Source organism: Phocoena phocoena, chromosome 5, assembly GCF_963924675.1.
Source record: "Phocoena phocoena chromosome 5, mPhoPho1.1, whole genome shotgun sequence".
NCBI classification, from domain to species: Eukaryota; Metazoa; Chordata; class Mammalia; order Artiodactyla; family Phocoenidae; genus Phocoena; species Phocoena phocoena.
The window spans coordinates 1,671,745-1,697,876 of NC_089223.1; the positions used below are offsets into that span (position 1 = coordinate 1,671,745).

Consider the following 26,132-nt stretch of genomic DNA (forward strand, 5'->3'; position numbering starts at 1 on the left):
AATTTGGGGCAGTATTCACTTATTCATCCATCAATCCATTATACATTTTACTGAGTTTTTACTCTGCAAGCGGTCACTGTTCTAGGTGTCAGAGAAAGACAAAGTTCCAGTCTTCAAGGGGTTGATCGTCTTCAGGCTAGAAACCGGCCATCACCTTGTATTAACTTTGGTGGAAGTTGTCTTACTGACGCGTTAATATCAACGCATTCTCAACTTCTGATTTCCACCTCTGCTCCCTCTTCATCCCCTGAAACACTATTCCTACAACAACCCTTCCCTCTCAGTTGATGGCAACCCCATCTTTTCAGCTGTTCCTTCAGCCAAGGACTTGCAAGTGTCCCGGAGCCCTCTCTTACCTGGTGGCCCACATCCAGTCTGTCAGGAAACACTATGCCTCTTCTGCACCCACCCTAAATCCAGCCCCCATGGCCCTGCTGCCGGGCTACTGCAATGATCTCCTAGACGGGGTTCCCTGCCTCCTGACTGACCCCTCTCTCTCCCATGCTTGTGGTCCTTTTAAAATGTAAATTACATTATGTCCCTGCTGCTCTCCGGCCCCCCAGCCCTGTGGCCATCCATACCACAGCAGTGCAAGCCAGACTCACCCCACTGGCCACGAAGCCCTACATGCTCTGCCTTCCTCTCTCGGGCTCTCCCCTCACTCCCTCTGCTTCAGCTACAGTGGCCTTTCTGCCAGTTATTTTTTCTTTTTTAATTTTTATTGGACTATAGCTGATGTACAATGTTGTGTTAGTGTCAGGTGCACAGAAAAGTGACTCAGTTATACAGATACATAGACCCACTCTTTTTTAGGTTCTTTTCCCATACAGGGCATTACAGAGTATTGAGTAGAGTTCCCTGTGCTCTACAGCAGGTTCTTACTAGTGATCTATTTTATATGTAGTAGTGTGTATATATCAATCCCAATCTCCCAGTTTATCCCCCCCCCCCCGTCACTGCCTGGTAACCATAAGTTGTTTTCTACATCTGTGAATATATTTCTGTTTTATAAATAAGTTCATTTGTACCCTTTTTGTAGATTCCACATATAGGTGATATGATATGGTATTTGTCTTTCTCTTTCTGACTTACTTCACTTAGTATGATAATCTCTAGGTCCATCCATGTTGCTGCAAATGGCATTATTTCATTCTTTTTTATGGCTGAGTAATATTCCATTGTATATATGTACCACATCTTCTTTATCCAGTCATCTGTCGGTGGGCACTTAGGTAGTTTCCATGTCTTTGCTGTTGTAAATAGAGCTGCTATAGGCATTGGGGTGCACGTATCATTCTGCCATTTTTTAAGCACGGGAGACATGTTCTCACTTCAGAGTCTTTGCACTGGCTCTGTCCTCTTCTGGACTCTTCTGCCCTTAGCATCTGCAAGGCTAAACCTCCTGCCCTCTGTAGCTCTTTGTTCAGTTTCCATCTCCTTAACGACCCCAGAAGCAGGTTCTCTATTTAAACTTGCAATCTCCCACCCATTAGGGTGTGTTCCATCCCCCTTCCCTGCTCCAGCTTTTTTGTATTTTTCCCTTTAATAGCTCCTAGTCTACTGTATTTATAATGAATGTATTCATTACCTTGTTAATTGTTTTCTCCATCTTGAAAGTAAGTGACATGTGGGCAGGGAGTTTTTGTTGGTGTTTGTTTGTTCACTGGTTTTGTTTGCTCCCAGGCTCCTAGAATAAGGCCTGGCACAGAGCAGCTATTTAGTAAAGGCTTTCTGAATGAACAGATAGAGGAAAGCAAAAGTTCTGTGGTAGCACCCTTAAGAGGCTTCTAACCCCAGTTCTAGACGTAAGAAAAGGCTTCCTTCTTTGAGGAAATCATATGGAATTTAAAACCTGAAGGAGAGGTAGGTATTAGGAGAAAGGAGGGACAGTAACTTCCCATAGAGAAAATGAGAAATTAAAGTCTGGTGTGCAAGGAAAATGTAAATATTTCTGTAAGGCTGGAGGCTGAACAGAGGTGTTTGGGGGGAATTCTGAGAAATAATACTTATAAATGTGCAGGCTCCAGATCTTGAGTGCCTTGTTGACCTACTAAGGAATGTTTAGTCTCATTCTGTGAGCAGCAGGGACCCCCTAGAGGAGAGCCATCACCACGGTTGTGAAACAGGAAGTTAATGGGCTGCCCTGGCGACAAGAGAACTTGGTGGCAGGAGAGCTTTTAGGGCGATGCAGGAACAATGCAGACAGCGGCTGTCAGTTGTCTGAATGGTGGTTGTGGTCTGAGGTGGGGAAATAAATGGATTTGTTGCCCAGTTCTCTCCATTTCTTTAGAGATAATAATCGCAAAAATCACAACCGTGCATTTATAATGTATTAATAGAAATTCAGCTGAGAGGTATTTGTGGATGGAAAACAAGACTCAGAAAAGCAGTCTCCTTCCTTCCTTCTGTCTTCTTGGTCCCTCGTCTCATGCCAGGATTTGCACAGAAGGCACAGAACAGAGATTTGCTGAAATGAAGAGGAATAAAGCGAAAACTAGGGCAACACTTTGAAAATATCGTCACAGAGAAAGAAGAAAATAAGTAATTATCATTGCTATAGGAGGGGGTTTAAATTCCTGCCCTTAGAATCTGCTGTGTTCTTTTACTCAGCCGTGACAGAAAAGTCGTGCTATTTTACGGGATGAAATAGAAAATTCTGTAGTAATCAGACCTGAACCATCGCGGCGCCTGGGTTTAAATGGGACAATTAAAGGGAGCATTTTACCTTCCTCAAGAAGATGTTGACAAAGAGGCAGATGATAGGGATGATTTGCCACTATCTCCAAACTAATTTACACACATTTCTATTTTGAGCTGGATTTTCAGGGTTCTCGGGGTCTCAACAACCCGCAAGATGTAACCATCCATTCTACCTTGTCAAGTGGACAGTTTGAGCCTAGTTTGACTTGTGTCTGCCAGGCCTGCCAGTGTCAAGGAATTCACCCCTAACACAGGACTGACATTGCGTGCCACTTAAATAATGGCTTTCCTGCAAGAATCCCGTTTTACTCAGGAAAAGACTTAAAGCAGCAATTTGAACTTTCTTAATTGCTATCCTAAGAGACTTATTAGACCTGTCTGGAAATAGCATAATCTTTTTGAGTTTGGTAATTAGTGCTGTGCATTAAATAGTGCCCTGGTGGCTTCATAGAATTAATTCTGCTTCTCGAATGTTTTAACTGACGAAACCCACTGCTGGCACACTGTAGTCCCTTACAACGAACATTAAAGTATTTTGACATGCAACAAAAAAGAGGCTTGACAAGTTTAGTCCGTTATGTTTTGTGGTTTAAAAAGTGTGTTTATGGGCTTCCCTGGTGGCGCAGCGGTTGAGAGTCCGCCTGCCGATGCAGGAGACACGGGTTCGTGCCCCGGTCCGGGAAGATCCCACATGCCGCGGAGCGGCTGCACCCGTGGGCCATGGCCGCTGAGCCTGCGCGTCCGGAGCCTGTGCTCCGCAACCGGAGAGGCCACAGCAGTGAGAGGCCCGCGTACCGCAAAAAAAAAAAAAAAAAAAGTGTGTTTATGACTGAAATAAACCCATAAATTGAAAATTTGATATTGACAACATTACATATTTCATAAAATTTACTTGAAAAATAATTTATTAAGCTATTGCAATACATCTTACACCATGAAAAATAAAAATACATTACCACTGCTTGAATTATAATACAGGATATCTGGGTTCATCTCAGGTCCACATTTTTTGGTCTGCTAAGGGAATAAATGTCCACGATCTCTGAGATTTCTCCCAAATCTCTTAATACCATGATCATGTGACGTGCAAGTTTAGGCATGCAAAAGCATATGCTAACATTTCTAATTTTTGCCAAATGTATGACCCTCAAGAGGCTCCTCTGTCTTTTAAAGATTGTAGTGACTTTGAGCAGGTCACCTCTGCCGAAATCAAATCTTAAATTACCCTGGAAAATATTGGTTTTGTTGTTCATAGACTACAAAAAGTAAGGTACTTTCACCTGTTAGAAGGTGCCTAAGAAGTGGGGAGCATCGGGGGGAGGAACTTATGCAACGAACAGGTAAAATACCTGCCTCTAAGAGAAGCCTTTTCTCTTCTCAGGGTGGATCAAAACCAAGCACTGTGTTGATTCGAGTATCTTTTTTCTATCTTGATGAATCTGATTTCGTTTTAGCTGAAAATTTGAATCCCTAAGTGAATCTAGAGTTTCGGAATGTAAAAGTCTTGGTCCTTAAGCAAGATTTTCAGTCAGGGTCAATCGCCAATCTGGCTAAGTTAGGCAAAGATATGTTGTTTTTAATATATTCCTTTTACATTCAAGAGTCTTTCACCCCAGTGTATTAAAAATTATTTTTATTATTCATAGAGAATGATAAAAAAGGATATTAATGGTGGTTTCCTGCCAGTGGAGCTGTCTTTTTCCCCCTTGAAAATGTGATACAGCTTGTGTGCTTACTAAAGATGTTGAGTTTTGTTTTTGTTTTTTTTTTTTGCGGTACGCGGGCCTCTCACCGTTGCGGCCTCTCCCGCTGCGGAGCACAGGCTCCGGACGCGCAGGCTCAGCGGCCATGGCTCACGGGCCCAGCCGCTCCGCGGCATGTGGGATCTTCCCGGACCAGGGCACGAACCCGTGTCCCCTGCATCGGCAGGCGGACTCTCAACCACTGCGCCACCAGGGGAGCCCAGGTGTTGAGTTTTTATTAGCTTTCTAATTAAGACTTTATTTTTGTAGAGCAGGTTTAGGTTCACAGCAAAACTGGGCAGAAAGTACAGACATTTCCCGTGTATCCTCTTCTCCTACACTTGCACAGCCGCCTCCAATATCAACTCCACTCACAGAGTGATTCATGTGTTAGAATTGATGAGCCTTCATCGGCACGTCATAATTACCAAAGGTCTACACTTTATATTACTGTTCACTCTTCTTGTTATACATTTTACGAGTTTGAACAAATGGACAGTAACATGCTTTCATTATTATAGTTTCGGACAGAGCATCTCCACTGCTCTAAAGGTGGCTTCACCTATTCGTCCTTCCCTCCCCCCAGCCCCTGGCAACCACTGTCTCTGGAGTTTTTACTGTCTCCATAGTTTTGCCTTTTCCAGAAGGTCATATAGTTGGAATTATATAGTCTGTAGCCTTTTCTGGTGGGCTCCTTTCACTTAGTCATCTGCGTTTAAAGTCCCTCCTTGTCTGCGAAGCTTGGTAGCTTGCTCTTTTGTAGTGATGATCTTATTGCATTGTCTGCATGTACCCCAGATTAGTTATCCACTCATTTATTGAAGAATATCTTGGTTGCTTCCAAGTTTTGGCAATTGCGAATGAAGCTGCTCTGAGCACCCGTGTGGTGGTTTTTGAGTGGACGTATGCTGTCAGCTCCTTTGGGTAAACACCAAGGAGTGTGACTGCTGATCATACGGTAAGAGTCTGTTTAGTTTTGTAAGAAACTACCTGTCTGCCAAAGTAGCCATATACCATTTTGTGTTTCCACCGACAATGAGTGAGAGTTCCTGTTCCTCCAGTGATGTTTAGTCTTACTGAAGATTTTGCAGCTTTATGCAGTGAAGCTACAAAGGTCACACGTCCAAAAGGCTTAGAGGGAATTAACGATGACCTTATCACAGACAGGTCTTTTCCAGAGGTTAGACTTCAGTTGAATTTGAAATGAAGAGAAGTGAATAATTTTAAGTTTATAATGTATTTCATAATAATGTTTTTCTTTTCTATGGCTTTAGTTGATTCTAGGCCATTGCCAAGAAGTTTACAAAAAAAGACTTTCTAAAATTTTCTTATAAGCTTAGTTATTTCTCCTAGAGCTCATCATTTTTGACTATGTTGATGGTTTTGTAATGGAGAAACGAGAATTGTTATATTGTGTAAGATTCTCTAGGGAGATATCATTCTGTTGATAATAATTTTAACTAAATAATTGATGCTATTTTAAAAATGATTATGGAAAATGTATCAGTCTATAAAACTTACAGCCCAAAGTATGTTACACAAATGCTAGTTTTATGGAGAGTAATTGACGTTAAGGAAAAATTTTAAATGGTAATTAGTTTGGGCAATGCTGACCAAACAAAGTTAAACTGGAATTGTTACTGCAGTATTTCTCAGGGCCTTTAATATGCCAACATGAGAACCATCTCCTGAACTTATTGGATCCGAGACTCTTGTAGATCAGGATGGCAGTTTTCAAAATGTTGTCAAAATAAGCTAGTTTTGAACAAGTTAGAGCATAATAAAAGGAAAAAAGAAGGCAAACATGCTGGTTAATAACTTGCATTTTTAGCATATTTTTCAACTCATCCAGCTTCTCGTTTCCTATAACTTTATTCATTTGATGTGGAATTTGCCAAATAAGGGGACCAACAGTTCCAGTGTGCCTGGGACTCCAGACTTTCTGATCCAAAACTGGGACAGGCCCAGGCAAACCAGGAAGGTCAGTCACCCTCATTACTTCAAATTCCTCCACCTTTGTCACATATTTTTGTGACCCTGAGAAAAACATAACTTGTAACTTGCAGTCTTCACCTACAAAATTGGAATAAAAATATTTGTTGCGTAGAGGTTTTTGTTTCTTTTCTTTTAAAGGACTTACTAGGAAACTATCCAACTCAGGTTTGGCTCGTAGAGAACTAGGTCAACCTGAATTCTTCCTTTCTCCCTCACCTTCCTTTCCAGCACTACTATGATGTAGAGCAGACATTGTTCTCCTTATTTTATCGATAAGAAACTTTGGACACTGATGCTTTAGTTAACTTGCTCAAGGCAACAGAGCTGTAAATGGCAAAATCAGGACTTGAGGCAGCCCTGATAGAAATCAGAAGGTGCTGTATTCCATGCTTTCTAAACTATACTCAGTTCAATTTCAAGTGTCAACGGATATTTGGAAAGTGGCCATTCATAGGAAATTTTGTAACACTTTGATAATGCTAAAGCCTAGTACTTCCTTTTTGAATGGCATTTCTTTTTCTATCTTCACACCGTGCAGGTAACATATGTTTCGGAACAGGTGCTATCATTATGAAGATCCATAAAATTTTATATTATAGCCCATTTATCCTCTTTGAATATTCATTAAATTTGAAATGTATATAGAACTCCTTTTCATCTCCTCTTTTTTTCTTGTTTTGGCTGTAAGACTACCCTTTCAGGTATCAGTGATTATAGGAATGCATTATTGAATAATATCTGATCACTACTGGGCCTAACAAACATGTTTAAAATGCATATTTTATTTTATTTTTGAAAAATAAGTCTCAATAAAGATACATTTGAAATGGGATAAAAAGCACATTTGGAAAATGGACCATAAAAACGTTTTCCCAGATTTCTTCTTCAAGCGTGGATAAGAGTGATTGTGAGATAGCATCACAGAACATAACGGTCCCCAGTGAGATACAAATTTCCAACTCAGCTGAGGGATTTCACAGAACATCAGGGCAGAGATGATGCATTTGTTTTCGAAGAAGGAGATCTTACATCACCATCACGTTCCCTTCAAATGAATTTACATCTAGTTTAGTGAATGGTAGAATAAAACCGAAATATTTAACTGTCCAATCAAAAACGTGATATATTTGTTGAGAAAAATAAATGAGCCACATATGCAGAACATAAACAAGAAGGAGGTACGGATACAGAATCTGTTGATTTTCTCTCAGCCCCGAATTGTGTCTATGATTGTGACTTTTAATTTACAGTGATAATAGGCTTGAGACTTGATTAGATTTGAACATTTGAAAAAGGTTGGAAGGATTTTTCTTCTTAGTGAGCTCATGCCCTGAGTCATAACGATAACACACTGCGTGGACTTAAATACCTTTAGTTCATTCAGCCTCTTCTTATTTTTTAATGTAGTTCACCAACATTTATAGACCACTGAAACATTTAGCAGATGGCTTTATAGATTTCTCATAGTAATGTGAGCAGGGTAACTGAAGGAAGAGTCTGCCTTTTAACTGTGATCATTACTCTCAGATACAAACTGCAGTACAGGTTTCTGTTTAGCAGTGGATGGATTGCTGTATAAGAAAACAAACTAATTGGTTTCTTTTCCTCTAGGAGAATAGAGACAGTCATATAAGTGAGGCAGGAAAAAGCTGATGTGATATCTCCATTTCTCCAAGAAGTCTTTTCCTAAGTAGATATGACTTAAAACAATACTTTTGATATAATACATTTTTTAAAAAAAGGTACATGGTTATTGTAGAATACTTGGAAAAGAAATATCATGTATGTTTCCTCCCTGTTATTCTAACGATTTTGTTTATTCTTCTTTCCTTTTTTTGTTGAAGGGATATAACCATTGTTTATTACTCTCACTTTTTGTTGAAAAAACTTAACTTGTAATACTGTTTTTCACTTATTTTATAGCTAACATTATTTGTATTGTTACAAATTGTTATTAGTAGAACTTTTTAATGGCTACATAATACTTCCACAAGGCAGAAAGCATAGTGTATTTTTTTTTAAGAATTTTTTTTTGATGTGGACCATTTTTAAAGTCTTTACTGAATTTGTTACAATATCGCTTTTGTTTAATGGTTTGGTTTTTTGGCTGCGAATCATGTGGGATATTAGCTCCTCAACCAGGGATCGAACCCACACCCCCTGCACTGGAAGGAGAAGTCTTAACCACTGGACTGCCAGGGAAGTCCCAGAAAGCGTGGTTTTTAAACGTTCCTTTACTCTCAGAAATCTAGGTTCCTTCTAATTTTTGCATATTACAAATGATACTGAAATGAATAGCTTGTGTGAAAATTCTCTGTATTTGAGAATATTTTCTCAGGATAAGTTCCCAGTAATTGAAAATTACATTTTCAATCCAAGAATATAAGTTGCCTAAAAGGATATGTAACAGTATATTTTGCTAATATCTTGCATGTACAGTTTGAAGGAAGAGGTTGCAGATTTTGGAAAAAATAGTGATGGGTTTTATTTAGATCCATCTAGTAGAGGTATTTCCAGGAAACTTAACTGCAGTCATCCAGGAGATATTCTAGATTTGTCAAGAAGGACTCACGAATAGGCCTGCAGTGACGTTGCTTAAGAAAATTTAGCAGTAAATGTGAATATCTTATCACAGTTAACAGCATCAATCACAGTTCTGCGGGCTCAAATCATTTTCTTTTTCTTCTTTCTTCTTACCAAATTTCCCATCAAATTTGATTCATTCATTGGATAAAATGAAACTGATTCAACTAAACTATTTCATGCCAAGATTAAGTGATAACTTCACATTACCATTTTTAGCATTAAAAACTCAGAACAATTTCTGCATGTGAGGAGAGGATAATTCATACCACATAAATTACTTTCTCATTTGCTTTATTGTACCAGCTCTCATGTTAAAAATAAACAACACACGCGTCTATCCACCACTGGACCGATTTATAACACTCTAATGATATTTTGCAATTATCTGTTTATGTATCTTTTCACTGAACTGGAAGGCAATGTGAGTCCCATAAAGATAGAATCAGTATCAAGATCTCTGGCCTTCCTTCCTCCCTTCCTTCCTCTTACTGTGCCCTGGGCTCTGAGAATTCAGTGGTGACATAAGTTTTCTGCTTCCCTAGAGTAACTGTTCTATTGGGGAGGAGAGATGAAGTAGACAAAGAATGCATGAAGAAGATACTCAGATGCTGGTAGAGACTATGAAGGGGATGAACAAGGTCCCATGCAGGAGAGTGACTGGGTGGGCTGGGCAGGAAGGACACTGCTGAGGAAGTCACGTTTGAGTGAATGGATGCGATTTAAAGCCATGGACTGAATGAGATCACTTCAAGAGAGCGAGGAGGGTGATGTGAAATGGAAAATTTAGAAAATCTGTCTTAACAAATGTTCTTGTGAAGGAAACAGAAAAAGATGGTGGAAATTGGAAGGAGATATGGACCTAAAAAGCAGTTATTATATCTATCGATATCTATCTATCGAATCTGTCTATTATCTATCTATCATCATCACCCACCTATCTATCAAATCTACCTACCTACCTATTGTTTTCTTCTTTTACTTGTGGTAGGAGATACTGGAGCAGTAGAATTGCTAATAGAGATGATCCAATAGGGAAAAAAGGCTGATGCGGGATATTGAGAGTATAAGTGCATAAAAAAATGTCCTCAGGGGCATGAGGGGCGGAGTCAGTGTGAGGCTGGAGTGGCTGTCCTGAAGAAGGGGCACGGCCACCTCAAGGGATGCCAGCTCAGGACGGAGACGGAGGGAAGGTGGAGCTTGGTAGTTTTCGGTGGAAAGGTCAGCTGGTTCTGTCTGTTGGCTTCTATTTTCTTGGTGACCGGGAAGGCAGGGGAGTCAGCAGGAGAGAAAGAGAAATGTATAGAAGTATATAGAGAAGATAAAAAGGAGGTATAGAATAGTCACCTTTGAGAGTGGAAGAACCAAGTTACTGAAGAAAGCAGAGGATTATTTGGAAATGTTGAGGTCCTGTTTTGGATGTGTGGTCAAAACTTTTAGTGCCACAAAATCAGTATGATATGGCATTTCCCCCCCCAGCTTCACTGTACTTCTGTTACCTAAAGACTGAAAAATACTGAATAACAGAAATTTCCTCAGCAGTAATTAAAGCCTTTCTGTTACAATGGGATTTATCATTATTGACAGCAGCATCAAACGTAGATAAATGGCAGTATATACACATGCCATAATAATACTTATCCAGCCCCTGACCATGCCTAGTACACATGTATGGATAGTAGTTTTTTTCTGCTAGGCCCCAGGCTCCTAAAATAATCCTTCTGCCCCACTGGGATCTGAATACCATAAGCTTGTAACTAGTATTATCATAGATTATTGAAGCCTGAGGGGACCTAGAAATCATGAAGTTTGGCTGTTCTTCTAATTGAGTATCGTAATCACCTAGGAGAGTTTAAAAACAGACACTCAAAAGATCACTGCACATATATATGCACATCACTAGGGTTGGAATTAGAGATTAAGGATCCCCAAAATGATCAGTATTCTTTCCATATTGCCAGGTGAATCTCTCATTAGACAGTGGAGAAATATTGATTTGTTAATTTCATAATTTCCCATATCACCAGGTCAGGCCATAAAGTGATGCTCTAATGAGAAACTAGTTAGAAAAAACAAAAGTGAAAACATCAACACAATTATTATGAAAAGTCTCATCTGAAATAGATGAGATGTTAATATAGTTGAAAATGTTTAGAATCGAAGGGACAGTCCATAGTTCCAATATTCCATACTACTCCTCTTACATTCTTAGGTTTCTAGAGATAGAAATTGTACCTAAATTCTCAGACCCTGATATGGTGTGTATGGCGGGCAACTGGAATCTTGATTGCCAGTGTACGGTGAGCCTCTGAATTTTCTCCCATTCTTATGAAATGTGTGTGGTACTTTTCAGTATACTTCTGCTCTGACCTATGACGCCGTTCAAGTGATGACCGAAGCTTTTCGAAACCTACGGAAGCAGAGAATTGAAATCTCCCGAAGGGGGAATGCAGGAGACTGTCTGGCAAACCCAGCTGTGCCCTGGGGACAAGGGGTAGAAATAGAAAGGGCCCTCAAACAGGTCAGTCACTGAAAATGATTGTAATGTGACTTAACGATGGCCACTATTTTTTCCTGCTGAATTAGTCATTCTTGTTTTATCTCTTCTGTTTTATAAAGAGGGAGTATTATTTCCTAACTACACAAAGGTAAGTTGAAGAGCAGAAACCTAATAAGTGTCATTTTCTTGACTTGCATCCCGGGAGAGTCATCTGGTCAACCACTCTGTATCTGGTGGAAGTGAATTTATAATTGTGCTCCTTTCCCATTTCCTCATTAGGTGCAGGTTGAAGGTCTCTCAGGCAATATCAAGTTTGACCAGAATGGAAAAAGAATAAATTATACAATTAACATCATGGAGCTCAAAACGAATGGGCCACGGAAGGTAAATCATTAGCGAGTTGAAGGCATTCTCTCTGTGTGAGGAGGTGAGTTAGTGAACCCATCACCTCATCTTCCAGAATCCTGGAGACATATATTCACATAGCTGGATTCAACAACTTTCAGAAACAAATATTTTAAAATATGTTTTCTAAATAAACTCTATTTATTTCTGGTAAGTAACTCTGAAATGTAATTTTAAGATATAATAAATAAAACTGTTATACTTTTTTTTTAGACAGAGGTAGAAAAAGAGTTTAATGAGAAGAAAAAGAACTGTTCCTGAAAGATTATGGTTCGGGAGACCAAACATAGCTGGTGCAAATGTGAATGTAACTGTTCAAGTCAACATTTTTTTTTCTTCTGTTATGGCTGAAATGCCATTGTCTGGATTTTATTTATGTTTCTATATGATCACGCCCACACAAATTACCCTTGGACAGTGTGAAAAGTGAACACGAAGAGACAAGCCGTTTCTAAGAACTGTTTTTGTTTGTTTATTTTTATAGTCTCTTTCTATTGCTATTAGATTCACGTGCATAAAAGGTACATCTCTGTTTAGAACAAGCCTAGTTAGTGTAGGTGTAATTTCAGATTCAAACATGGGTTTGAAAATAACTCAGTGCTTTGCCAGTAGGAAGGTCATATGTCCAGGTGCCCACCTTCTGTACCCTTTTGCAGATCGGCTACTGGAGCGAAGTCGACAAAATGGTTGTTACTCTCACCGAACTCCCTTCTGGAAACGATACTTCTGGGCTGGAGAATAAGACTGTGGTCGTCACTACAATTTTGGTAATTAGCTACCTGTGCCTCTGTTTTACGTTATTTTTCTTAAGAAAAATATCTGTCAACTGGAATCGCTGCTTATGTTTAGGAGAATAACTGATACAGTGATGCTTTTGAATGTTTTAGTCATTCGCTGCATGCGTATTCTGTCAGAAGGACTCACAAACACGAGCTACGGCACTCAGAATACGTCTTATCCTCTTCAGGACTGAACTTCGGCTCCACAGATAATTGGTAACCTGGTGCTCACACGGGTGAACACCTAGGGCAAGCCTGGAGGAGCCTTCCTTGTATTCCTCCCGTGTTTCACCTTTCCGCTCCCACACGATTCTGGGTCCACTCTGTCCTTACATTCGTTACATGGTTTAATAATGTTGTCAGCTTCTCTGTATTCGTATGGAAAGGTGGACTCCTGAAAGACAAGGGTGATCTTCCTTCTTTTTAACTCCGAATCTCAGCACAGTAGTTGGCACATAGCTAGCGCTAAGTGGACGTGTATTGGCTGGATGAGACAAAATTGAACTGGATCCTGAACGTCGAGGCTTTGGATAGGTGGACGGCAGATGTCGATTATGACAAGAAGCTGTTGGGGAAATGAAATGGAGGAAACGTGATTTTGCAGCAAAGCAGTCTGATTTCGTTTTACTACGTTGTGATGTAGTGAATTTGTGAGATTCATTATGGTAACGATATTGAGAAGAAAACACAGGTTAATAAGGGATTTGGATAACAACATTGGTTGGCACTTGGAAAAGTCTTAATAAATGTAAGCTAGATTTGAGGATTTTTGCCTGAATCATGCCACTGAGAGGAGGTATCTCACTGAACCCCAAATATCCTCAGTGCCACTTTCCAGTGGAGAAAATTTGGGGGCTGGTGTTGAGTCATGTTTTCATGCTTCCTTTTTATGGTGTTCACAGGGGGGATGCTACTCCCTAGCTATCCGTGTAGCGTAATTCTAGGATATTCTGTCTCAAAGAGCAAGTGAGCTCTCAAGTCTGAGAGGGTAGATTCCATACATCACTATGGCAACGACTCTTTGAGTCTGGGCATCACTGATCGTGGACCTGATTTCCACAAGATCCTTATCCTCGAACTCGTAGTGGCACAGGGGTTTGGGTGAATGCTGGTTCTTTGGAGTCAGGGAAGCCCTAACTTAGAATAAGAGAGTGCTGGATCCAGAGTTGACTAAAACAGATGTTAAACCACATTATTCCTCTCTAAATACTAGGATCACAAACACTACAAGGGGACATACTAACAGTTTGTGCTCTTGAGTCTCTTGTTTACTTTGGTATGGCCAGGTGCCAGCCATGTGCATGAAATATAATGAAAGATAGATGAGGACCTTTGATCAGAAGCATTATGCTTGATTTTTTCCCAGTCATATTTTCCACTATCTGTATTCTACAACGTCTCTGGCTTACAGGTAATAATTAAACCAGAAGATTTGAGTGGATGCGAGTAGATCAGTAACACAGTCGTTTTGGTCAACTAGAGCACTTTCTTTCCATATAGGAATCCCCATACGTTATGATGAAGAAAAATCATGAAATGCTTGAAGGCAATGAGCGCTACGAGGGCTACTGTGTTGACTTGGCTGCAGAAATAGCCAAGCATTGTGGGTTCAAGTACAAGTTGACCATTGTTGGGGATGGCAAGTATGGGGCCAGGGATGCAGACACGAAAATTTGGAATGGGATGGTTGGAGAACTTGTATATGGGGTAAGTACTGCGCTTCTCAAAGGTAAAGTCATTACGTTTGAACTCTTGTTGAGAGAATGCTTGCCTTCCATGCAAAGTACCAATGTCTGAGATTGTGGGTTTCCCACATTGCTCTAGGAATGCTGTGTTATTTCCTTGTGCACATTTGAAGATGAAGGATGAAGTTAGAAGCAAATATGCAGATGGAGACAGGCATCTCACCTGTCTTGAAGCCTATGGGCCATATGCATTGTTCAGAGATTGCCAAGGCATAGAGGCAGATGTAGTTATCATAATCAAGCCAGAAGGGTGTACTCTGTATTTATAAACAGGAGGGATATTTGGGGAACTAATTGCTTTTCTTCTGTTAAGTATTTACTGGGATTCCACCAGGGAAATGATTATTCCCAGTTTCCTGATGTCCTTCCCTTCCCTTTGATCAAATAACGTAACCACGATTCCTCTCTGACCGTGACTCCTGGTTCTATTATTTTCCTTTGTTTCCCTTACAGAAAGCTGACATTGCAATTGCTCCATTAACCATCACCCTTGTGAGAGAGGAGGTGATCGATTTCTCAAAGCCCTTTATGAGCCTCGGGATATCAATCATGATCAAGAAGCCTCAGAAGTCCAAACCAGGAGTGTTTTCATTTCTTGATCCTTTAGCCTATGAGATCTGGATGTGCATTGTTTTTGCCTACATAGGGGTCAGTGTAGTTTTATTCCTGGTCAGCAGATTTAGCCCCTACGAGTGGCACACTGAGGAGTTTGAAGATGGAAGAGAAACACAAAGTAGTGAATCAACTAATGAATTTGGGATTTTTAATAGTCTCTGGTTTTCCTTGGGTGCCTTTATGCAGCAAGGATGCGATATTTCGCCAAGGTTGGTTACTCACCCGCTTCAACTTTGTGCATTTTAGGTCTCGAGTGGACATTCATGGTGTTTATGAATTCACTGTAAAGAAGTTAGCAGCCGCCGACTACCTGTCCAAGCAGTGTAAGACTCGTAAGGACAGACTCTTACCGTCGGCGTAAGCCTGTGAAATATTTGAGCAATGTTCTTTGAACGTTGATCCTATATTTCCCTGGTGAGATTATACACACCATGGAGAGGCTATAAAATGCATAAGGTTCCTATCATTTCATGCCTTCTTGGAGGGGTACCGTGTTTTTGCTGCATATTCTCATTTTACAGTCATCTGTGTGTTGATCCACAGACCTGTATATGGGAAAATGGGCAACATTACTTACTAACTACAAAAGCGACAAAACTCCATTTGCACACATCTCATCTCTCTCTCTCTTTTTTCTTCCCCTCTATCATTAGCTCATGGAAATGACATGAGAGAGATATTTGTAAAATTTGTGTTTTTTTAAAAGGTTAGGTTGCTGGGTTAAAAAGAATGTATGATAATATATTTTCCAAGTATCTAGAAATATATAGGCGGGTGATAGTGACGGCTGATTGTTACAAACGCTTGTGCCGTATTGAATGGCAATACACACACAGGATGGGATAAATTCCTACATCCCTACTCTCATTATAATATTTTAATTCCTGCCCTAGAATGCCTAAATACAATGAACGTATCACAAAACACACATTGCCTTTATTCGTGTCACGTACATGATTAAGAATGATAGCCATGTCTGGTTCTTCAGAGGAATAAATCCTACTTTTCCTAATGAGGTTGCTTTCACATTTAAAGCCTATATGATTATCGATCTACCGGCACATCTTAATTTGGGCTCAGTTACCCTCCTTTGAGTCTGTGGGTATCTTAATAACTACCAGAGGCAATGGCTTCTTAAATACCATTTCATTATTGTTAGTTTTTGAGCACTTTGGGGATAAGAAGTGATTAATTTCAAAAACCTATATGTGAAGCTCAAAATTTTGTATCTTCCGCGACCTTTTCTGTATACTACACCCATCAAGATAAAGGGACTATATCGTGTATGCAGAAATTATCAATGACCTACTTCTCAGATAGCAGGGCACATTCTTATGAATTTTATGGATCTGAACAATCTTTATTCCATCAAATTCCCTGTGGCTTCTCTATGGAACTGCACTAAATTAGAACTATATCAATGGCACTTGCATTGCATATATAGAGAGATATATAATTCTAGTGTATAGCATATAATAATAATTATTACATACTATATATATATATATATAATTATGACCTCTGACAAAACATGCAAGATTCATAGTTCCATCTCTATAGTTGATCTGATTGAACTTAAAGGCATAAAGAGAAGTTTCTAATGATGAAGGAGGAAAATACTAACCAGATTGGAATCTCAGAGAGCACTGTAGCTCATAATAATAATGAAGTGGTTCATCTTTGGTAAGAAGGCTCTTGAAGTCTGATGTTACCATAGTCCTGAGATACCAGGCAATTATCCTAGGGGTCCACAAACTATGCTCTGCCTTTTGAATAAGCAGGAGAAGCATGTGAAGGTTCCTTAGGACACAGGACGTATCGACCTGGGTTCCCATCGATGGACCCAGGTTTGCTTGCCCCGCTCCTCATGCACCAGGGCTCTGAAGGTTTTGGCCTCCAGTGCTTGTCTAGGAGCAGAAAACATACTGACACATAGGAGCTGGGGCACAAGGGACATTTAACAATCTGTGTTTTCCCAGGGTCCACCATGACATAGTGACATTCTAATTTTCAACAAGCCTGCTTCCTAAAATATTATCATTTTTCTTCATTTGTGGTTTCATTCATGAGTCATGACTCACTAAACTTCCACATGGAATCATTTTTATTTCCTGGTAAGATGTATCAATTTTAGATAGCATATTTTTCCTTGTTAGCATGTTTTGGCCACAGAATATATATGAATAGATATACACGTGTATATATATATATGTATATATATATAAGCAAAATTCACTTTATTAAAAATTTCAAGCATATGTATCTTTCACTTTATGGTATATGTGCATTTACCAATTGAACTTACTACCTAATATTGGGAAATTCAAGGAGTTTTTTAAATGAACCAAACTACCATTTTTTAGAATGCAATGATGGTAACTCTAGATTAGGAAAGAATAGAGCAGCTTAGTACCTAAAAAAACTTAATAATAATGTATGAAATCCACAGATCACTTTAGAGATGCCCTTTATATATTTTAAACGATATCTATCAACTTTTTCCAAGTAAAATATGGTATGGAACTCTATTATTTATTTGAGTAGAACACATTTAAATTTTAATATAGAACGGTTTATTGAAGTGAATTGGTCATTGCCTGAAATTAAGTTTAGAATATGTTAACTGTAGTTTTGTGGAGACTAGGACCACAGAATTATGAGAGCAAAATGTTGTAAAGTTGACTCTTATTCTCCGGTTTTCTTCTTCTTTTTCTTTTTTTTCCCCCCAATATCCTTAAAGGATTAAAGTGATTAAAAAATTTCATTCTTAAAATAATTATTTAATAGAAATTTAAAAGAAATGGCAGAATATGTGCATTTATTTGCTCCGTTAGTGCAGACACTGAGAGACGAAAGTTATTTTTAATTAGAAAAACATTTTTGTCTGTCACCATGAAACATAATATTGAATTTCTCAGGAACTCATTCGGAATCGTAATTGATCCTCTGAAAACACTTACAAGTAAATAATAAATTGCTCAAGAATTCTGTTTTGAATGATGCACAAGTCGAATAAATTTTGGGGGTTATCTCACACACTGTAAACAAACTGGCATGTTTAATTGAATTTACAACTAGAACAGAGTGACTTATAAAAATGATTCTCAAATATATTACAAATAAACCTGAAATGTATAGTATCAAAAGCAATTACCATGCAATCCGTTTTGTTTTAAGGGCTGTGAGTAGTCAGATACTGTATCTGCCCTCTTCAGTATAGGTTACATGTCATATAATTATACCTTCCATTGTGACGGAATAAATAGTGAACATTTTGAGAGTGGCTGTGTCTACGTAGGGTTTTTCCAAAATCAAAATGTATTTAATATCCTTTTCAGAGTATAAGTGAGACTTGTGTAAGTTTTTTCCATTCTATCATATTTGTTTCATTCTTTGCAACTCTTAGAGACTGGTAAAGGCTCTTAATTATATTATTATTATTTTTTCATTGCTTGTGTGCTCTCTCTCTTTTTCTCTTTTATTTTAGCTGCAGATGTTTTTATCCAAAAATCTTTACTTTTAGCTTCACCCCTTTTCTTGACTGCTTGAGTAGTTTATTCTACAAATACGACCTAATAATTTGATGTAGTATCTGTGTTTCATCAAAAATATTTCTTGTTATTAATTGTCAGGAGGTTTAGTTTAGGTCATAAATTGGCACATTTTCATGATTTAAATTTTTAGAAGTGTTACCTCTTCACTGTAGAGGGTTTAATTTTTAGGCATAACAGAGTTATTAACAAAAAAGAAAAAGTTATTATACTGGTGTGTTAATACTACTCAAATACCATTATATGTAGAACCCCACCAAATCTTACCAAATAATACCCTATATATCTCTTTCTGTATCTACATGTCTACATTTATCTACCTAGGGTTTATCTACCAGTAAATTATTGGGAATCAATTAAGCTTTTGAAAAGTATTTTAAGTAAGAATTTATGGTCACAGAAATATTGTTATTATATTTCAGACTAGGAATTTATATCTTGGCAAAGTTTTACATGTCTAATTTTTTCTCCTTGAGTTTTGTTTTTTTTTCTTAAGCAGGAGGCACAAGGGAACAGGGTCATAGCTGTCCATGCCCTGAAGCATCAGAGTTTTATTCATTAAGAATAATATTTTGTGTCATACTTTGTTTATAGTATCACTATTTTCCATTTTTATCTTGTACTGTATCTAAAACCTATGTTTCTGCACAAAAAGAAATACCTAATGAAATTTTGGACCTTTTTTGAGGGTTTTGGAACTTCATTGGCTGGATTAAAAGGAGGGTTTCTTCGGTGTTTAAAGCCACATCTGTGGTACATACTCTTTTATTTTTGATATTTAATTTTGTTTGTCGACGTTGTTCTGAGTTTTGCTGTTGATCTTAGATTCTATTGTTCGTTTACTTCTGTCATGAGTGGATAAAGTAGTATGAGCATTGGATAGATTATTTGCACATTTCTTGAAATTGATTGTTACGATATTTCATACCATAAGCTATTTGGCCATGATATCTATGAAAGAATCTCAGGAATCTGAAGTTCTGCCTCTGGATGTCTCATCAAATCTAGCAAATCTGTACTCCTTGCTCAGAAGGTTTAATAATTTCAAGTATCATCAACTAGCAGATATATTGAAAAGTATAAAGTTAAATATTTCCCTATAAATCGATATTTGCATAATACTGCTAACTTGTTTTCTTATGAGGTCATTCATTTCGCTTTACAAATCCGTTTCGTACTTGTTACCAGATCCCTGTCTGGGCGCATTGTTGGAGGAGTTTGGTGGTTCTTTACCCTGATCATAATCTCCTCCTACACGGCTAACTTAGCTGCCTTCCTGACCGTAGAGAGGATGGTGTCTCCCATTGAAAGTGCGGAGGATCTTTCTAAGCAAACAGAAATTGCTTATGGAACATTAGACTCTGGCTCCACTAAGGAATTTTTCAGGGTAAGAGATTCTGCTTCCTAACTTCTGATTTTGTTCTTGTAATTAAACTTTGTGCCCCCTTGCCCCTCCTCCCACGGTCTACACAAGAGTGCTATGCGCAAGTAATTTCCATCCCTGTCTCTAATTCTATTTCTGGTTTTTTTTTTTTAATTTTATATTGGACTATAGCTGATGTACAATGTTGTGTTACTTTCAGTTGTACAGCAAAGTGATTCAGTTATACATATAATTTATTCTTTTGCAAATTCTTTTCCCATTTAGCTTATTACAGAATATTGATTGAGTAGAGTTCCCGGTGCTATACAGTAGGTCTTTGTTGGTTGTCTATTTTATATATAGTAGAGAGTAGAGTGTATGTTAATTCCAACCTCCTAATTTATCCCGCCTGCTGTTTCCCCTTTGGTAACCATAAGTTTGTTTTCTTTGTCTGTTTATAACCTTGACTCTACCCCGCTCCCTTCCCTACCGCCATACTTAGCACTATCTCTATCCTTTTGTTCGATTCCTGACTCCTTCGGAGAAAAACACTTTTTGCAAAGAAATCTAGTTTTTTAAAAAAATTGATTGTCCTTTTGGAACAAAATTGAAGCAAAGTATAGTTAAGTTTAGGTGATTATTTTTAAAAGAAAAGGATGTTGTATTTCGTTTTATGTTAAAGCATGGCTTCCATCTATCTTACAGAATTTACAGTTGAAAACTCACTTTCCAATCCGTTATGTTAATTCTAAGTCAGGAAACAGATTGTGTTCATATGTGGAAATTCCAAACTTTCTGTTAAACCCTCCAAGAAAAGGCTAACAAAGGCCTTCAACTTCTCGACTTTTAAAATGGGACTCATAATTACAACGTGTCTATTAAACGTATTTTAGTTTTTAAAAGATCTGTGGCCTTATTTATTATGGTCTCTGTTCATGGGCACCAGTCCAGCGGCTGATGTTGGTATAACTTTCTTTCATTATACTATTATCTCTCTGTAAGAACTCATTCTATTAAAATGCCTAAATATAGCAGGTAAACTTTGGTACTGACATTAAGCCAAATGCGGGGCATACGATGGTCTCTGATAATCCATCTTCGGGTGTACCTAACTGAGTGAGATCCAGGCCAGTTTACTTCTGCATTAGGATTAGGACTTTCAAGGTCCAGTCGAAGTGGTAGACTGTATTTTGAAGACTGTCTCCTTCTGCATTGCCACTGGTCTCTTTGCCAAATAACACGAGTTGTGCTCCAGATATCACGGGAGAAAAAGTGGTGTTGTCAGACGGCTGACAACAGAAAATAACTTGGCTGTACGTGGGGTGGGCAGGACCATGACTCCTCCACTAGGTACCGCGACGTAAGCCGAGATGTGGTCCGTCTGTCAGCAGTACTTTGACTTTGATGCTGTGTATGAACGCTGTAATGCAGATTTGTTACTAATGACAATTTACTGCTACTTCTGAAAAGAGTTGCAGTACTCTTGATATAACACAGTGCTCTAGCCTGATCATAACAATGGACCTATTAAAATAGATGAGAATATCGCATGATTCTCAATTAGAAGTGTATTTTGAAACATTTTTAAATTGTTTGTGTCCCGATAGGGCTTGCTTTTATTTTACTGGTATATTTTACTGGTATATTTATTTTACTGGTATATTTTACCGGTATATTTATTGGTATATTTTACTGGTATATATATTTATTTTACTGGTATATATTTACTGGTATAAATATATTTACTGGTATATATATTTACTTTACTGGTATATTTACTGGTATATTTTATTGGTATTCCGCGCTCTTGAAGTAAATGAGCCCTATGAACGAGGCAGAGACTTGTTAGATCGTATGGTTTACGTAGCGCTCCTTATATTGACGAAAATAACCGTAATTGCTTCCAGACACTGTCTGTTGAGAGTTACTCTCGTTAGCTTGTTTGGACAACAAGAGGACCAACTCTTCTCGTCGACTGCACTTTCAGGATCCCGCAGCTTTTCAGTGTACCTGAACTCGATCATAGAAACACGCGCCGTAATCAGCGGGATGCCAAGATTTCATGATTAGAATATGCAAATTCCCCAGGAGACAGGGTGAGAAGGCTGTGTGACTCTGGGCAAAGGATGCTGCTACTCTTGTGTTTCAGCTCAGTAACCCCATGGAGACCATGGTCCCCACGTGCAGCGCACACACACACTCACACACACACACATGCGCGCGTGCACACACGCTGACATATCTGTGGGGTGCCACTCGCCTATATAGGATCGTGGTGCTTTCCTTCCCTAGAATAATAGAGAAGTGATGTGAGTATTTCGGCAACCTGATAACCTTTATGCGTGTAGTTTCCCAAAGCAGTTTCTTATGCGTCATCTCTGAATCTCACGGTATTTCTGTCTGATAGTTGGGGCGATCACTTTTGTTTGCAATGTTGTGCGTTATTAAATTTAAGCTCGGATAAATGTGAGGACTTGACCAAGTTCTAGCAGATAACAAGTGTGCCGAGGACTTTTACTCCTAAAGAGTGCTTTCCGTACACTGCTTTTCCTTCCTTCCTCGGGATTTACTTTGCTGCTCTCCTGCTGTGTTTCGGTCACCTCCGTGTTGGCATATGTCATGTTAGAGGATTATAATGGTGGAAATCCAGACGGGGCCTCACAGTTCCTCTCAATATACCTTCAAAAGGAATTGTTGATGCGTGACCTTGGCTAGGTCTCAGCGCTATAGCATAACAGTCAGCTACTCCTTATCTAGAGAAGGAAGGTGTGGGCTCAAAAGTACTTAAAAGCCACACTGTTCATTCTGTTTGTACCAGTGAAGGGAGGCTAATGGAAGAGCACACATCGCCAAAGTGAATAGGAGCATGGCTGTTAATCCCACCATTAAAACACGGCATGGCTGTGATTTGGGAAAGTATGTACAAAAGGTGTGTTTCTTTAAAAGTTGGATTAAATAAAAAGGTGCTGCTAAATTGAGTAATTTTGAATAGTTTTTCTAACTGTATTAATGTTGGATAATTGGGTACCACGGCGACAATAGTGAGGGCAGTCTTAATTTTGCTTCTGACTCTCAGAGGTGTTTTCAGAGATACTCCGGCTTGCAGCGGTAGCCATCGCATCTCATACCTTTCCCCACAGAGTTTATTGCTTTAGTATATGGAAATTGAGTAAGAAATTCCTTTTTGTAAAAAAAAGAATTTCTCTTACAGAGTGTTATTCTAAACGTATTGGATGAGATGAAGCTAATTCATAGACATTATAAAGGCAAAATATCATTGATTTTCATTGATTTTTCATTTTTCCCCTTAAAACCTAGGTTATATTCTACAGTCTGTCTATTAGCAGTAGTCTGGTTGAGTTTCTAAGCTTATGGTGGAAAGAGGTGCAAAGGAAATGCTCCTTGCTTCTGTTCCTAAAACTAACATTCACCACACGCTTGGGTTGTCCTCTCTCTCAACTGTCCTTTAACCTCAGGGGCGTTTGGGGCTCCTGGAAGGTGGGTGCAGGACAGGGTGAGTGATGGGAGATTGACCATCGTGGTGCCTGATCCTCCAGGAGTGGGGATGCAGAGGGAGTGGGCCGGCCCCAGACTGAGGACAGGTACTGTGCTTTTTGTTCTCTGGCTGTCTCATATTTAATACTTACTCTAATGCCCGAGACAGCTCATGACACGTGGAAGACACAACTTTTACCAGCTGCTAATACTTAACGTTCTAACAGTTATCTTATGTTTCCTAATATGGCTTAATTTGGCTTTACTGATAGCTTTTTGTTTCTTATGCTGTTTATGAAGAGGGATTTTATCATTTATATTATTATAAACTTTCTACTATCACAGTGTCTATCAGAAAGTCAACTTTCTGATTTTATCACAGCAGGAGCTTTGGATTTAGCCATCGGAGAAACTGATTTGAGAAGGTAGTCACTGTCTGAATTTTAAAGATGTATAGCTAACTAAAAGATGGAAAAATAACTTGTTTAAGACCATTTAGAGATTAAAGGGCCAGTTTTAAAACAGAATTCGGAGTTCTGAGAGCCTAGTCTTTTGTCTCAGTATTAACTAATGATACATTAATGATAATTAACTAAAGATACATCTTTGAAGGGATGAAAGCATCTTATATCAAATTATAAGAAGAATATTTCGGGCTTCCCTGGTGGCGCAGTGGTTGAGAGTCCGCCTGCCGATGCAGGGGACACAGGTTCGTGCCCCGGTCTGGGAAGATCCCACATGCCGCGGAGCGGCTGGGCCCGTGAGCCATGGCCGCTGAGCCTGCGCGTCCGGAGCCTATGCTCCACAACAGGAGAGGCCACAACAGTGAGAGGCCCGCGTAACGCATAAAAAAAAAAAAAAAAAAAAAAAAAAAAAAAGAAGAATATTTCATCTCATTTATACGAAACTGTTTTGTCATCGTTAGGATGATAATTACTCAATTTAAATCTAAAGATTTTTAAACTCAGATTTCAGGTACATAATTTAATAATTATGAGTTATATTAATATTGTTTTAGGGAAGTCAGCGTGTGTGCATTAGTTTTAGAATTCCGATTCAAGCTGTAAATTTTCTAATTTAAAAATCTATATGTTCTTTAAATGATAATCAGTAAAAGAAATATGAATGGAATATTTACTTTGTTGTGCTAGAGAGAGGAAACAGGGGACAATCTTGTAACCAGCAAGATGTGTGAGGAAATAGACCCTGCATCTTCCTTTTCCAGAGCTTTCTGCTCACGGAACCCGTGTACATCCTCGTATAGAGTGAAAGGTAAAGTCTGACTCATTTTGGAGCTGCTGTTCTTGCCTAATTATAGCGCCACTGTAACACACCTATAATTAAGAAAGAATTAGGCTATCAATTATACGCCACTATTTTTAGACTTTCACATTTTGATAATTTCTTCTCTCAATAAAAGAGGACAGATCTTGAATTAGATGAGCAGAAGATGATTTTGTAAGAACTGTGTGCATTATTTTCCTACAGAAACTTAGATGTGGGGAATAGAAAATGGCTTTATAAATAAACCTACCATTGGCCTGTCAATCCATGAAACAGAAGTATTAACTTGCAAAAAGGAAGTACTTCATGCCTATCCTAAACCCCACACTGCAATCTGTTTATCTTACTCGGTGTGTCTCTGAGTGAGTGGTCTCCTTTAATTATGCTGGCGTTGGAAGGAAGAGGTTCTAAAATATGGTCAAAATAAAGGTATTCCCCTTCTCATTAAATGAAGTTAATTATGCCGTTCTCAGAAGATTGATTTAGTCAGATAATAATCCATATTGTTGTTATCCAGCACTGTAGACTTTTCACAGAGTTTCCAGAGAGTATAAATGAGATAAATACATAGTATTAATGCAGGTGTGCCCTACCTGACTGAAAAGACTGGTTTGAAATCTTCCTTTACCATATAATAACCACAAGTACAAGAGAATTACAATCATTTATCCTTTTAAAGGCAGCGACCTTTTTTTTCAATTCCTTCTCTAGCATAAGATACACTTATTTACGTTAATATGTAAAATATTGATTGCAATATATTTGTAAATAAAAGTGTTTTAGCCATTATAGCAGCTTCTCTATAGAGCCGCATTAAGTGCTATTTCATTATAGTTACATTTTGTTCCACTTATTGCTTGTGTTTAGCAATAATGCAAGCATGATTTCCTTACTGATACTTTATAGAACAGATTTCACTAATTTGTGGTGGTTCTCCATACTTATTTATTTCTGGTATAGCTAAAGATCTTTCTGCCATAGTTTCCTATATATCACCTATTTCTGTGTGGGTAGAAATATGTGTATATACCTAGCTTTGTATATATAAATGTACAGATACATACACATATTTCTTGACTTCATATACATGAATACATATACATACATATATTATATCTTTCAAATATTAGGGAGATGAAGTGGGTATAGTTGACTATGTATGTTACTAATATCAAAATAGACCCTTTACAGATCTTTCAGTCATGCTTGACTCTTTAAATAGTTTCTAAAGCACTCAGTACTAAATCAATGCTGAATGTGAATAAATTAGGAACAAACAGCACTACATGGATATGTTCTAAGTCACTCTGGTGTGGTTAGTCATATTATTACAGATTTTTCTTCCTTAGTTTTTTGGGGAGCTTGATTAGTCATG

The 26,132-nt window shown here is 38.5% G+C and overlaps 1 protein-coding gene across 3 annotated transcripts in view; it reads left to right on the plus strand.

Annotated features, from left to right (window-relative positions):
- GRIA2 (glutamate ionotropic receptor AMPA type subunit 2) overlaps positions 1 to 26,132 on the plus strand; it is a 170,343-nt gene that overhangs the window by 112,237 nt on the left and 31,974 nt on the right. For all 3 annotated transcript variants that reach the window (XM_065877319.1, XM_065877318.1, XM_065877316.1), the window contains exons 7-12: positions 11,374 to 11,541; positions 11,800 to 11,904; positions 12,582 to 12,692; positions 14,205 to 14,411; positions 14,903 to 15,273; positions 19,804 to 20,002. In XM_065877319.1, coding sequence (XP_065733391.1) covers positions 11,374 to 11,541; positions 11,800 to 11,904; positions 12,582 to 12,692; positions 14,205 to 14,411; positions 14,903 to 15,273; positions 19,804 to 20,002 — 1,161 coding nt within the window. The remainder of the gene's footprint in view (positions 1 to 11,373; positions 11,542 to 11,799; positions 11,905 to 12,581; positions 12,693 to 14,204; positions 14,412 to 14,902; positions 15,274 to 19,803; positions 20,003 to 26,132) is intronic.